This window comes from Henckelia pumila, chromosome 3 (genome assembly GCF_033568475.1).
Source record: "Henckelia pumila isolate YLH828 chromosome 3, ASM3356847v2, whole genome shotgun sequence".
In the NCBI taxonomy this organism is placed as follows: domain Eukaryota; kingdom Viridiplantae; phylum Streptophyta; class Magnoliopsida; order Lamiales; family Gesneriaceae; genus Henckelia; species Henckelia pumila.
Window position 1 is genome coordinate 52674917 of NC_133122.1, and position 13019 is coordinate 52687935.

General features: G+C 33.5%; 3 protein-coding genes across 4 annotated transcripts; 1 reads left to right on the forward strand and 2 right to left on the reverse strand.

Annotated features, from left to right (window-relative positions):
• Positions 1-1722: 1722 nt before the first annotated feature.
• On the reverse strand, positions 1723-9837 carry LOC140886821 (NAC domain-containing protein 54-like). Of its 2 annotated transcripts, none has more exons than XM_073293691.1 (7): positions 9762-9837; positions 5463-5741; positions 4103-4380; positions 3739-4014; positions 2896-3336; positions 2722-2797; positions 1723-2627 (listed from the first exon to the last, which is right to left on the reverse strand). In XM_073293691.1, the coding sequence occupies exons 2-7, from the start codon at positions 5617-5619 to the stop codon at positions 2092-2094; spliced, it is 1764 nt and encodes a 587-aa protein (XP_073149792.1). In that variant the 5' UTR covers positions 5620-5741; positions 9762-9837; the 3' UTR covers positions 1723-2091. The 2 variants fall into 2 exon arrangements, with proteins under 2 accessions (XP_073149792.1, XP_073149791.1); XM_073293690.1 differs by lacking the exon at positions 9762-9837 and adding an exon at positions 5974-6041.
• LOC140886822 (uncharacterized) lies at positions 7698-9865 on the reverse strand. The gene has a single exon (XM_073293692.1). The coding sequence runs from the start codon at positions 9364-9366 to the stop codon at positions 7921-7923; it is 1446 nt and encodes a 481-aa protein (XP_073149793.1). The 5' UTR covers positions 9367-9865; the 3' UTR covers positions 7698-7920.
• A 1829-nt stretch (positions 9866-11694) lies between these two features.
• Positions 11695-12768, forward strand: LOC140888728 (protein ALTERED XYLOGLUCAN 9-like). Its single transcript, XM_073296426.1, has one exon. It carries the CDS (start codon positions 11695-11697, stop codon positions 12766-12768), a length of 1074 nt encoding a protein of 357 aa, XP_073152527.1.
• The last annotated feature ends 251 nt before the right edge of the window (positions 12769-13019 follow it).

The window sequence follows — 13019 nt, forward strand, 5'->3', positions numbered from 1 at the left end:
ACTAGAGTTTTTGTTTTTGTTTTGTTTCGAATTTTAATTACTCAATCACATGTGTTTCCCCACGTGCAACGCACGTGCATGTTTTCTAGTATATATATATATATATATACATATGCTCTTAAGTCATATGTATATGTATATGTATATGTATGTGCACACGTATATGAATGTGGTGTAAAAATATATTATATTTCGATCCGTTATCTCAACATTTAAAATTCTCTTACGATCAAATTTCTAATTTTGTCCATTGGGAATAATTGACACCTCACCATCTACATTATATATGTATAGTTTGGTGATTAATTTGTTCACTTCAAAGTGGCCATTTAAATGATGACAAAGATCGAAAATTCCTCCCACTTTCTTATTAATCAACCAAAATATATATATATATATATATATATATATATATATATATATATATATATATATATATATATATATATTATTCACACGCATCACATGTACACAATATAATATATTATTAGCAAAAGTAATTTTATTATAAAACATTTTTTTTGATTTTTGTGAAAAAAAAATTTTCTAGGAAAATATCAGTAGTTTTTGGTAGGTTTTTTTATGAGTGAACTTTTATTTTGTCATATAAATGAAAGTTAATTTAAAGTATAACAATGGAAACTCACATAAAAATATTTTTTTTGAAGCTACTCACTTAAAAATATTAAAATACCAAAAACAGGTTTGTGTCTCTTACTTTAATTATAATAATAATAGATATAGAGCATATTAATACCAAATTAATGTTGTAATCCTCATGTATCTTAGTTTGTGTTTGGATGTACGAATTTGAAATTGAAGGTTTAAAATGCATGAATTTCAAAATTAGAGGGTGAATTTGAAATTGAAACATGAAATTATACTTGAGCGACACAAGGATTTCAAATCCTTCATTTTAATTTTGAGTCAAAAGGATATGATAAATTTCAAACGTGAATTTGATTTCACATCATTCAATTCAAATGCACTATAAGCGTCTTTTCACAAAAGTTAATCATCTGTTAAACATAGTTGACTTTACAATTTACCACATTATAATTTAAAAATAAAAAAAAGTCAAAAAAATGAGAATTTAATTCATGAATAATGTTACACCAAAACTAAGGTAGTGTTTGAGAGAGTTGGTAGTGTTTGAGAGAGTTTTAGGAAGCACTTCTCAGCTTTTTCTTAACAAAATTTTGAAATTAATTTTGTGAAATTTTGTTAAGAAAAAACTGAGAAGTGTTTCTTTGAAGCTCTCTCAAACACAACGTAAATGATGTTTACGATCATTTTCTCTAAGTTTTATTTTAAACATATATAAACATTAAAACTTAGTATACAAATGTACAATTACGTTTCTACATTTGAAAAATCATTTATATATTTAGTTTCGTAAGTTAATTAACATGAATTATATATTGACTCCAACTTCTAACTTTATACATAAACATATATTCTATATCCAAAAATCAACATATGCTAGAGTCAAGTTAATATTCACTTAGAATCGCATTAATAATAAAATATCAAGTGATTACGCGAGAAAATTGAAACGGAAAAATTAAATCACACCGTAACCCAAAGGTATAGATGCTTCTGAATTTTATATCATAATTCAATTTGAAGGAAGTATATATATATGTCAACTATATATATATATATATACCATAAAATTACAGCATACATACGCGCTAATTCATTTTACCTGACCCAATCTTTTCTATACCCCGAAATAAACCAAAAGAAAAAGGAAAAAAAAAAAAAAAAGAATCCAAATCTTGAAAGACTACCCTTCCATGTTACATGCATACCAATTACAGGTGAATTACATTTGAACATTTCATGAAAAATTTAAACATGTTGAAATCTCCAGTCAAGAAGATTAACAATTGGCTTAATTAACCCCATAAGTGATTTTTCATAATGCAACTTGCAACACCCAATTCAAAGGGGTTTTAAGTTTACATTTTCAAATCAAAATGAGTAATCCTAATTAGCCAGTTGTTTTCTTACTCAGATTTTTCAGCTCGGTTAAATTTAATCACTGCTCAAAGTGCAATTAAACCTTCAGCTTCTAATACAAATAAATTATATATGTGAGAAAGGTGTTACGAACAGTGCCAAAGCAAAGGCAAGATAAGGCCTTATAGTGCTCACAATCTCGTCACAAAAGCTCCATCCCTTAAAACCAATATTATTTGTCGTACCTTCGCTTTCTTGATGATCCCTTTCGCAACTTTGAATCATCATATTCTTCAAGCTCCAAGGCTTCATAGCTCTCAAAAATCCCAACACCGTGCTTCTTGGAAACGATAAAGACTTATCGCATAAACCCGAGATGTTCTTGGACCTTGTTATTGGGAATTGATGGAATGCCACAGGGTTGTGGTGGACTCGAACCGTCTTAGATGGAACCACTTTGTGGTAAAATGTTTTGGGTGCTTGCCGGGTCGAAATCAGCAATCCATGATTGATTTGTATCTTCTCATACATGTCAAAGTTTGGTGTGCTAGAAAAATCGTCCATGTCTCCATCGTCATCAACCAAGAAATTGTCGCTTGCATTGTCATTCACTAGTCCCTCAAAGATTTGATTATTTTCGAAGGCATGGTTACTTGTTTCTCCTACAATCATGCATAATGTAACGATGGAAATTTATATGAAAATTAAAATCTTTTTTAATATGATATATGTCAACATGAGCTAAAAATTACTAACCTTGGAAGTCATGATCTTCTCTTTGAATGCTTGAAATATTTTCTATGGGAACGCTCTTAAATTCATCCGAAAAATTCTGTCAAAGGACAAGGTATCGATGTAATTATATATGTCTACGAAATCATGCATGACTTGAAAAGTTCAAATATTGTTGTACGTGCAGCGATTACTTACCTTGTCAAATTCTTTGTTTGACATGCCCACCCATCTCAAGTTCTCCACCATTCTTTCCGTAGTAAAAGCTTCGTCCTTTTCATCGATTTCAATGGGCCTATGAATCTGTTCATCTCTTAAATTGTTCATATATCTCGAAGAACCGACTTCAGGAATCGTTGGATTATTACTATGAATATTAAAGAACGAAAAATCATCAGTAGGTGCATAAGTTCCCGCAGTCCAAGCATCATGATTTTGAAGATTTTGCGAAGCTTGTGCCACCGACAAGATTTCCTCCAAAATGTCAGTTTGATTTGTGTTTTGATCGTCGAACATAGGACTCGGATGCAAGAACGTCGTAGGATCTCTAGAAAAGTCTGTCTGGGACAAGTGCTGTACTTCTAATGGAGGGAGTGAAAACCTGTGTTGTAACCTTGCACATTCTACAGCTATGTCAACCTGAAAAATACAATTTGTAGAATAATCAAATGTTAGAAATAGGATAAATAATTGGGAAATTAAAATTGTTTTTTTAGTTCTGTTTATTTGTCACTTTGCGATTTCAGTTTTTTTAGATTTCAGTTGTAGTCCGTTGTCTTTATTTTTTTTGACAGTTTTAGTCATTTTTCTGACGTGGCGCCAATTCAGTGCTGATGTGGAGCTGACGTGTACAGTGTCACGTAAGAATTTTCGAATAAAAAAAAATCGAAATTGTCAAAAATCAAAACATGCAGAACTAAAAGCGAAATATAAAAACATAAATGACCAAAATCGCAAAGTGACAAACATACAAGACCAAATTTGCAGTTTTCCCTAAATAATATATACAAAAATAACATATATAATTATTTATAGGAGTACCTTCGATGGAGGATACGGTACCGGGCTGCAATCGGAGTACGGATTCGGGAAGCTGAAGGCCTCTTCGGATAAGTATTGCATCCATCTTGCATCACTTGATGGTCCAGTCATCATGTTATGATCAACATCCTCCCCAGAGTTATAAAGTTGTTGATGCTGATGATGATCATTTATACTCGAGGACCGATCGCTTGCTGACGTTACGTACTCGTCCCCCGTTACTTTGGGCCCCATATTCAAACTTTTCTTGAATATTCGGCATAGAGCATAAGCATCCTGAAAAAATATATATTGATTCTACTTTATAAAAACCATGTATATATAATGAAGTTCCAAAAAATGAAACTAGGGTTGGAAGTTTCACCTGGAGGCCTGTATTAATCTCGCATTCCCTTTCGTCGAGACGATATTCGTGCATGACCCAATCTGTGCGGGATCCATGAGGTGCTCTCCCTCTGTAGTAAACTAGGGTTTTTTTCATGCCTACAGCCCTCATCTGTGAATTTACCTTCCTATCCTTTCCCGTGGCCTTCCAATATCCCGCTTTTGTGGCTCGATTAGTCCTCGAACCGTTGGGATATTTACGATCTCGAGGGCTAAAAAAGTACCATTCAAGATCTTTGCTTGGCAACAATGATTTTCCTGCGTAGTGTATGATTTTCTGAGTCTATCACTTTTGGTGTTACATAATCTATTCAAATGACTCGACATGCATGCATGCAAGTGATGTTACTGTATTTTTGACAAAAATAATTATCTATTTGTTTAAAGTTTCTCTTCTTGAATTGAATATATATTTCTTAGAGTCAAGTGATTTAAATGGCTTTTCTTGGAAGTTGTTACAATTAAACTAAAGTATAGGATAAAAAAGCAGTGGGTTTTGTAAGATTACATAATCCAATCGAAGTACGTTCTTCTTTTATTTTCTTTTTGACTTATTACAATATTATGAAAAAGCTGTAGGGACCATGATTAAGCAATTCCCCGCTTTCTCCAAGGGGTAACACTATCGAAAAAAATAAAGCCAATTATTATTGTTGACCGATAAATTGGAAGTTCTCAAGGCTACTTTTTTAAAAAATTTAAAGCTTGCTCTAACTTAATTAAATGTTAACTAAATATTAATTAATATAGTGTTATCGAATTCGAGTTTATTATTTTTTCCATGCGCAACCGAAAAATTAATTAGTTAAATGGGAGGGTTTCTTAGTTCTTATAACATTATTTTTAGGATACATAATACATTTTATGTTTTCAAAAAGTGGCATAAAATCTCAAAATTTTATTATTTTGAAGACCCTGACTATGCATGATCAGGTGATGAATAAAATTTATGGCCGATTACATCGGGAAATATTTTCTATGGTATGATAAATATATTTATACCTTTCTTCATCTTTTCACTTAAACTAATTTTTGACAAATTTCTCGGATTCTTAGCTTCCAGTCTTAATCAAAGTATAATATTTTCGCCTTGCGTGACACCAAAAAAACACAGAAATTCTACACAACGTATTTGCCGTAACAACACTTTCTATCCAATTAACATGGTTTTAGTTTCATTGTTTTATTGAAAGATCAATGAATTTGGTTTTGACGATACTTTTATTTTACCTTTATATTTTAAAAATATCATGCATAGTTTTAGAAATTCTTTAGTTAAAAAAAATGGACTTTTCATATCTCTCATAAGTTAACTATATAGTAATGAAAGCAATATGTACCTGGCAGGTCCCATGGCTCACATTTGTAGAGATCAACTTCTGGAATGACTTCAAGCTCGATTTTTCGACCGTTGATCTTCCTCTTCAGATAATATGCAACAAGCTCCTCATCCGTCGGGTGAAACCGGAAACCAGGTGGCAACGAAACCGGGGCCATTGTTTATATTAATTATCAATGTTATGATGAAAACGCAGATAAATTTCTCGCCAGCCTCGAACCAAAAACAACAGAGACCAGCCTCCTAATTAAATATATAGGACACCTATATATATGTTGAACTGTCAAAAAAGCCCACAAATTAAAACATATATAGATAACCAAAAAAAATCATTTATATAGTTCAAAAACATGTTTTGAATATGAAAATCGTACATGCACATGTATATACATTATACATACAAAACGTTGCGTACGATAAAAAAATCGACTTCACGTAGTAAATTAAACAGAGATGAACCCGAGAATTTATCGCAAACCAAATTTCAAGTGAAGAGATCAATAAGAGAGAACCTTAGGTGGAGAAGGTCCAAAATGGTAGAAGAGGGAGTTTTGAGAGGCTGGGGTTGTTGGGGGTTTTGATAAGAGAACAAAAAGAGAAAAGAGTGAATAAAATATTAAAAAGCTAATGTGGGAGGCTGCCACCCCCCTACAACTATTTCACTTTACCTTTAAGAAAAATATATAACCATTATTTATTTATTTTTAATTAAAATTCTTGCTTTAAGTACCAGTCTTTCTTCTCAAGCTCGCTTTCCTTTTTCCTTCTTTGAGTTATATGTGACACAAACTCATCATAAATATGTGTGAATACAAATTTGTTCATGCAACTATATTATTGTTACGGTACCTATTTAAATTTGTTACGATTTATTTAAAAAACAAATAAATTGTTTTATATATCTTAAAAAGGGATCGGGGTATATATTTTATTTTATAAAAAAATTTCATGTGTATATTGATCCTATTCTTGGGACATGGTCCTTTGTTGGAATCTGAGGTTGCCTGTTCCACGTGGTAACATGTCATTTGATGCATTGCCCACATGAATTAAACTGGGTTTGGTTTAGGGATCTTTAATTTGCTCCAAGTTTGAGTTTTGCGGCTTTCTTAACTGTAACATCTCAACAAGAATCTATTCTTTGTTCATTAATTAATTATACATACACACTATATGTTTGTGTGTGATATATAAATATTTTGGAACAATATATGATTGTGTGATTATATGATATATCATTAAAAGTCATTATATATGCAGTTAGAAAATCATCGACCCTCAATTTAATTTGTACGTACAATATCTATTTTCAGATGGTATATATATTTGATCTTACCTTATATTTTTCGGCTGAAAATTGTATTTTTTTGGTAGACAAAGATCTCGTTAGTCGAAGTTTATATATTTTGATGCACATATATGCCCTAATTGATCGACTAAAGCAAGATTAATCAAAGATATAATAACCAGACATAAGAGGAAAACGATTAAAGATTAATTTTCCCATTTAATACATGGAAATTTTAAATCTTTGGGTTTTAATTAACGTTTTGGCAAGTATTTAAACTTTACTTGTACTCACTATATACACACCACACACATAAATGTTGCAGTAAAATTATTACATATAGTTATAATTTGAGTTTTATAAGGTACGTACATGAATGCGTAAAAAAATATTTATACTCTGTTACTATTAATTATTGCCTAGCTGGTAAACATTTGAATGACTAAAGAAAATTTTTGTAATGAGGTATTATTTGCGTTAAATAATATTTTCAATCCTTTCTATGGAGGATTTTAATTTATTTGAAGTTCAGTAGGTATATTATTTTAATTTATTATCATGCAATTGCATGATAATAATTTAGTTTTTGAAAAAAAAAATTATTCGAACTTATTATCATAGGATTCAATAAAAATTTTGGCATGTGTTACCTGATTAATAACATAAAAGACATATAAACACTTAAAATTAAACAACTTGTAACATTTATACGTATAACATAACTGCATAGCAACCGTATATATATAGCAAGGAGTCAAATCCCCACATCAGTTGATAAAAAATTTTATCAATATTTTTATACTTTTTTTAAGGGTCGAAAAAATGCAATAATCAGAGGCAAATGTAAAGATTTCGGGGAAAAAAATGGAAGCATTTGGCCACTCTCCTCTTAATGTGAATCTACAACCCCCCTTTGGACCAGCAAATTAAAATATGATTACATGGTGATAAAAAAAACACTTTCGATACACAATTCCTTTAATGCAGTGTTTGCAAATGCTTAAAAAATGATTATGAACTTTCCTTGAAAAATTGCAAGGAGAAGTCACTTCTTTTAAACATTTGCAAATACTACCTAACCAGTTGAATCCACACAAAATTTCTCTGAAAGACATTATTTGCTGTTTCTTGCAAACGCATAATAATTAGATAGGCACACATGATATGGATATCATTTAGCTTTAGCAAGACCACCCATAAACCTATTGTACGTAGCAATATTAGGTACAAATCCTCTATCCAACATCTCATTCACCACAGCTTCTCCCTCTTCTCTTCTACCCTCCTTCGAGTAACCAGAGATCAATATCCTATACATCATACCATCTTGATGCAACCCCTTGTCAGAAGCCAACAACCTCAACTTGTTTGCTTCCGCGGTTTGCCGAGAATCACACAGATGAGAAAGCAAACTATTAAACGTCACTGTGTCCGGAACAATATTCTCTTTAAGCATCTTTCTGACCAACTTCACTGATTCATCGGTCCTCCCAACGCCACATAAACCTTCAATCAAAGTAGTGAACGAGAACAAGCTCGGCGCATAACCTTGCCCCCACAACTCATCTACCAATTCATACGCTCTTCCAGCATTTCCCGCCTTGCAAAGTCTCTCTATTAACACAAGATAATCGAACCCATGAGGCAGCACTCCCTTCCTTAAAAAATCAATCATCAAAACAGATGCTTCCACAATCTTTTCTTGCCTACAAAGTCCATCTATTAAGATCTCACAAGTCGCACACGAAAACTTGCAACCAAAATCGATCATTTCATGTGCCATTCCTATCGCCTCCTCGGTCTTTCCATCCTGAAAGAATCCTTTGATCAAAGTATTAAAACAAACCACATTTGGAAGACAACCTTTATCTTTCATTTCTTGGAAAACATCTAATGCTAATGCAAATTTATTACTCTTACAGTAGCCACTGATTAATGTATTAAAGGTAACCACATCTGGATTCACCATGTCCCTGATCATCCTCCCATAAAACTCGACCCCTTTATCCAATTTCCCAAATTTTAAAAAACCATGAATCACAATATTATACAACGCCACATCAGGCTTTCCATCGATCAGTCTTTTCATAGTATCAAACGCAAACAGAGCATTTTCAAATTTACCACTCCTACAAAATGCACCAATCGAAACACGGAAAATAGCCTCAATCTTGGGGCAAGAGAAAATACCGTCAGCGCAGGGACAAGGATTGGTGGCGATGAACTCGAGAAGTGAGAGGAGAGAATCAAGGCGGTGGGAATAAACAAGGGAACGGGCCATGTACTCGAAAGTGGAATGGTCATGACGGAAAGAATCAAGCGTGGCGGTATAACGGAAGAGGTAGAAATCAAGGTGGCTGAGCGTGGGGTGGTGGCGGAGCCGGGTCTTCATAAAGTGGACGAGTTCATTAGTTGAAAGGGTGGTGGGGTTCTCTTTGAGATGGGTTTTGAAGAGGGTAGTGAGTTGGATGATTTGAGCTTGAGTGGAGGAAGAGGTAGGAGTTAATTCCGAGAGAGAAAGTGAGGATTCTGGCAGAGTCAGCGGAGCTGGAGGCAGAGGTGACACAGCAGCCAAGCGTTGGCCCTGTATCGGGAGTCTCTTGAGTGCCCTAGACATGCCCTGCTACTGTTTACTTGTTACAAGTCTCCATTGATTCGACTTACGCAAAAATAATGCCTTTTCATATCTACGCGTCCAAGTTCAACCCGAATGATGAAATGAAGAAGGAACCCACTACCAAGCTGATATGATCATGAATGATCATGACTTGCCAAGCTAAAACAGAGAACTTTCTTCTTCTATGCACAGAATTCTTACAAAATAAAATAAGGCACTACTCTATGCCCAATAATCTGTTAACTTTAGGGCAATCTAGTTTCATTTCAAATTGAAATCGGAAAAGGGGTATAAATCCTAATTAGCAATTACATATTTTATCGTCCCTATTTCAACTGACCAAAAGTCCAACGGGGATCGAAAAACAAAACCCAGTAGTGATCGTTGTTCCTTACCTCATAAAAAGCTTCAGATTCGTGGAAGACGGCTGGGGGTAGAAATTAGAATCCGAAAGAAGCGGCGACAGCCGAGCACGATGATTCTTGAAATTTCTCAAGAGTTTTTCTTTGGGCCGATTGTTTGGGATAATAAGGTTTTGTTTTGTGGGCCAAATGGGTCTTTCTAATTTCTCTCAAAGTTTTTTTCTTTGGGCTGATTGTTTGGGATAATAAGGTTTTGTTTTTGTGGCCCAATTGGGTCTTTCTCATTTTACTCATTTACAATATTAAATTTAATTACTCAAAATATATAAATAATGGATAAAATATGGATTTACTTTGGCTAAAACTAGATAATTTATATCCATTCAACTATACTTAATTATCAATATACATATAATTAAGAGGCTACTCAATAATAGTGAACTAATAAAATTAATGGTATATACATTTTTTGCAGAAGAGCCACCCTTGAACACAAAGAGGCCAGAGAAGAAATTAAGGAGAATAAAACCAGGTCCATAAACTATATTTTACCTTTTCAGATATTTTATAATTTTAACATATATTAATTATCATTAAAATATTATTTGTCAATATAATATTTTATTAAAGTGGTGAAAAGTTGAATTAAAATGGAAAATTATTATCGGTAAAGAAAACCAAACATTGCACGAAATGCGCAATAAATTAATTTTTCGAAGAATAATTTAAGACAATTTTGGTATGATTTTTCTTGTTTATTTATGTGATTGCGTATCGACATACATATGGATATATATGGTTAAGTATTTGAAATTGAGTTAAAGGAAAAATTTGCAATTTGGGTGTGTTTTGATTTTATTCTCATGCAATTTCTAAAATAAGCAGATTCTAATTAATGTAAGAGCCTGGGATCAAATATTTTTGTACTTATTTTGGGGCTTATTCCGGTACAATTTTTGTACTCACCGTTTGGTTTGGGTGATAGGATAAGTAATCCATAGATAAGTAATATAATGTAAATTAAAAATAAATAAGAAAAAATAGTTAATACATTATTTGATTTGATGGATAGATTATAATTTATTTGATTTAATTGATGTAAAATTATTAATTAATAAATAGATAAATAATATGACGAAAATAAGGCAAAATTGATTGGGATAAGTTATACATAGATTAATAATACATCAAACCAAACAATGCCTAACGTGCATGATTTTGAGGTCTCCTTGAGCTACCCATTTTGGAGAAGTAATTTAACATGTATAACGAAATTTGTTCGACAGTTTTTACACCATAAAAATTAATTAATTGCTTTAGCAAAATTGAATACAAGATCTCAACATGATATAATATCAAAATCTCACAATGTAACTGTTGTAATTATCATTTTACGATATATTTCATTTAGGAAATATGTTTTGATTTCGTATCACGAGTTCAAATTAAATACAAAACCTCTTATCAAACCATTTCATTGGTCAAAATTGTTAAAATGATCTGTTATTCGATCCGACCAATATAAAAGTATTATTCTTTATGGTAAAAATTTTGCTTCTCATTGTAGATATAGACGAGTCGATTTGTTTAACCTGAGATCCACTCCAAATTAAATTAAATCGATGTATAGAAATTGATATGCTTCTCGTGTAATTCTGATTTTTGGTTTGAGTTTCTAACCAGGTTTTTTTGGGTGCATGCATGCAAAATGTGGCAAATGATTTCCATGTGCATAATGCAACCATAAATTTTGATATGATTTGCATTCTAATCAATTACAAATAAAGCAAACGCAAAAATTTAAACTACACGTACGTTTTCTTACTCATTTCAGAACCTGAGAGATTCTATTAATCCGATAACTTCTGAACCAGCAAAATTTTATGCTCCACCTCTGATCACCATACAAATTTCTTCTCCAAGAAACCAGAGCTAGCTGAAGCAATCTTTGAATCTGAATTCACCAATGGGTACCACGGATTCTCAATTTAATCTCGACAAAATACTCGTCTCAAGCTGTGCAATATTCTTTATACTTGTTGTTACGATTAACTTGATCCCCTATTTCCCTTTCATTGCCTATAATTTTCCCACTAATTCTTCGGGCACCTTACCTGTCCCTTCCCCTTCCGTTTCCGATTATCTTCCGACGAATTTTTCGGGTTCGATACGTGTCCCGACTGCCGCGTCTCCTCTACATCGTGACACATGCGTTTCTTTCTTACACAGCATAAGGTATAAATCCTCTGCAAATGGGTGTCAAAAGGAAGGAGGAACTTGTAAAGACAAGAAACAATATTCATGGGACTGGATCCAATCAAATCGGGTTTCCGAGTCATGCGGGTTCCACCGAGTCCACAAGTCCGAAGCATCCGTTTTGGTAAACGGGTCGTGGATAGTGGTGGCAGGGGATTCCGAGTGTAGGCTAACATACATTTCCTTGTTAGAAGTATTCGTGGGATCCGAGGAAATGAACAGAGTGAAAGTAGACTTCACTTACCAGCACGGGAACTACTTCAAAACCGTGGATGGCATCGGATTGAAGATGGATTTCTTGTGGAGGCCTTTCGTTTCGGATTTGACGGAACTAATGTGGGAGTTTAACAAGACCAAGAGGTACCCAGATTTGATCATTCTAGGGGCTGGCATATGGGAGATGTTGTACGTGAACAAAGCGCCCGATTATGGTCGTAAGCTGGAGGCGTTGCGGGAGTCGTATTTAGCGACGTTGGGAGGTGGGATGCCGGTGTTTTGGCTGGGGATGCCGACTCTGGTGAACCCCAAGCTGAATACGGAGATGAAAAGGGCGAGGTTGACTGATGGAGTGCGCAGAATGTACGATGATGCCCTCGGAGGAAGCAGGATATTGCGGCAATCCGGGGGTCCGATGTTCCTGTTGGACCTTCGTTTGCTGAGTGATTTGTGCGGGGCGGATTGTGCTGCGGATGGGATGCATTATGAGGAGTTCGTGCATGATGCTGCGGTTCAAATATTGCTAAATATACTGGCCATTTCATCCAATAAAAATATTCAACCCTGATATAAATATACTAATGATTTTTGGGATCGAATGGGTGACAGAGTACAAGTGAACCTGATAATTTATGGAATGGAGCCATATTTTGCCACTGAAAAACTATACATGTATGTTTATCTAATTGAAATTTTAAAAGGAGAACGAAATATATACCATTTTCATTGTTTTTCTCGAGTTGAGTTTATGTTTTGTATGTTTGTTTGTTTTTTTCCACTCAGTTTTGTGAAAGAAATAAATACTATAGCTATCTATGA

Excerpts from the sequence above, each read along its gene's own strand:
- LOC140886821 (XM_073293691.1), bottom strand. The coding sequence starts at position 5,619 with ATGGCCCCGGTTTCGTTGCCACCTGGTTTCCGGTTTCACCCGACGGAT. Across the intron at positions 4,015-4,102 it reads AGATTAATACAGGCCTCCAG|GATGCTTATGCTCTATGCCG; the intron begins GTGAAACTTCCA and ends ATATTTTTTCAG. Across the intron at positions 3,337-3,738 it reads TACCGTATCCTCCATCGAAG|GTTGACATAGCTGTAGAATG; the intron begins GTACTCCTATAA and ends TGTATTTTTCAG.
- LOC140886822 (XM_073293692.1), bottom strand. The coding sequence starts at position 9,366 with ATGTCTAGGGCACTCAAGAGACTCCCGATACAGGGCCAACGCTTGGCT.
- LOC140888728 (XM_073296426.1), top strand. The coding sequence starts at position 11,695 with ATGGGTACCACGGATTCTCAATTTAATCTCGACAAAATACTCGTCTCA.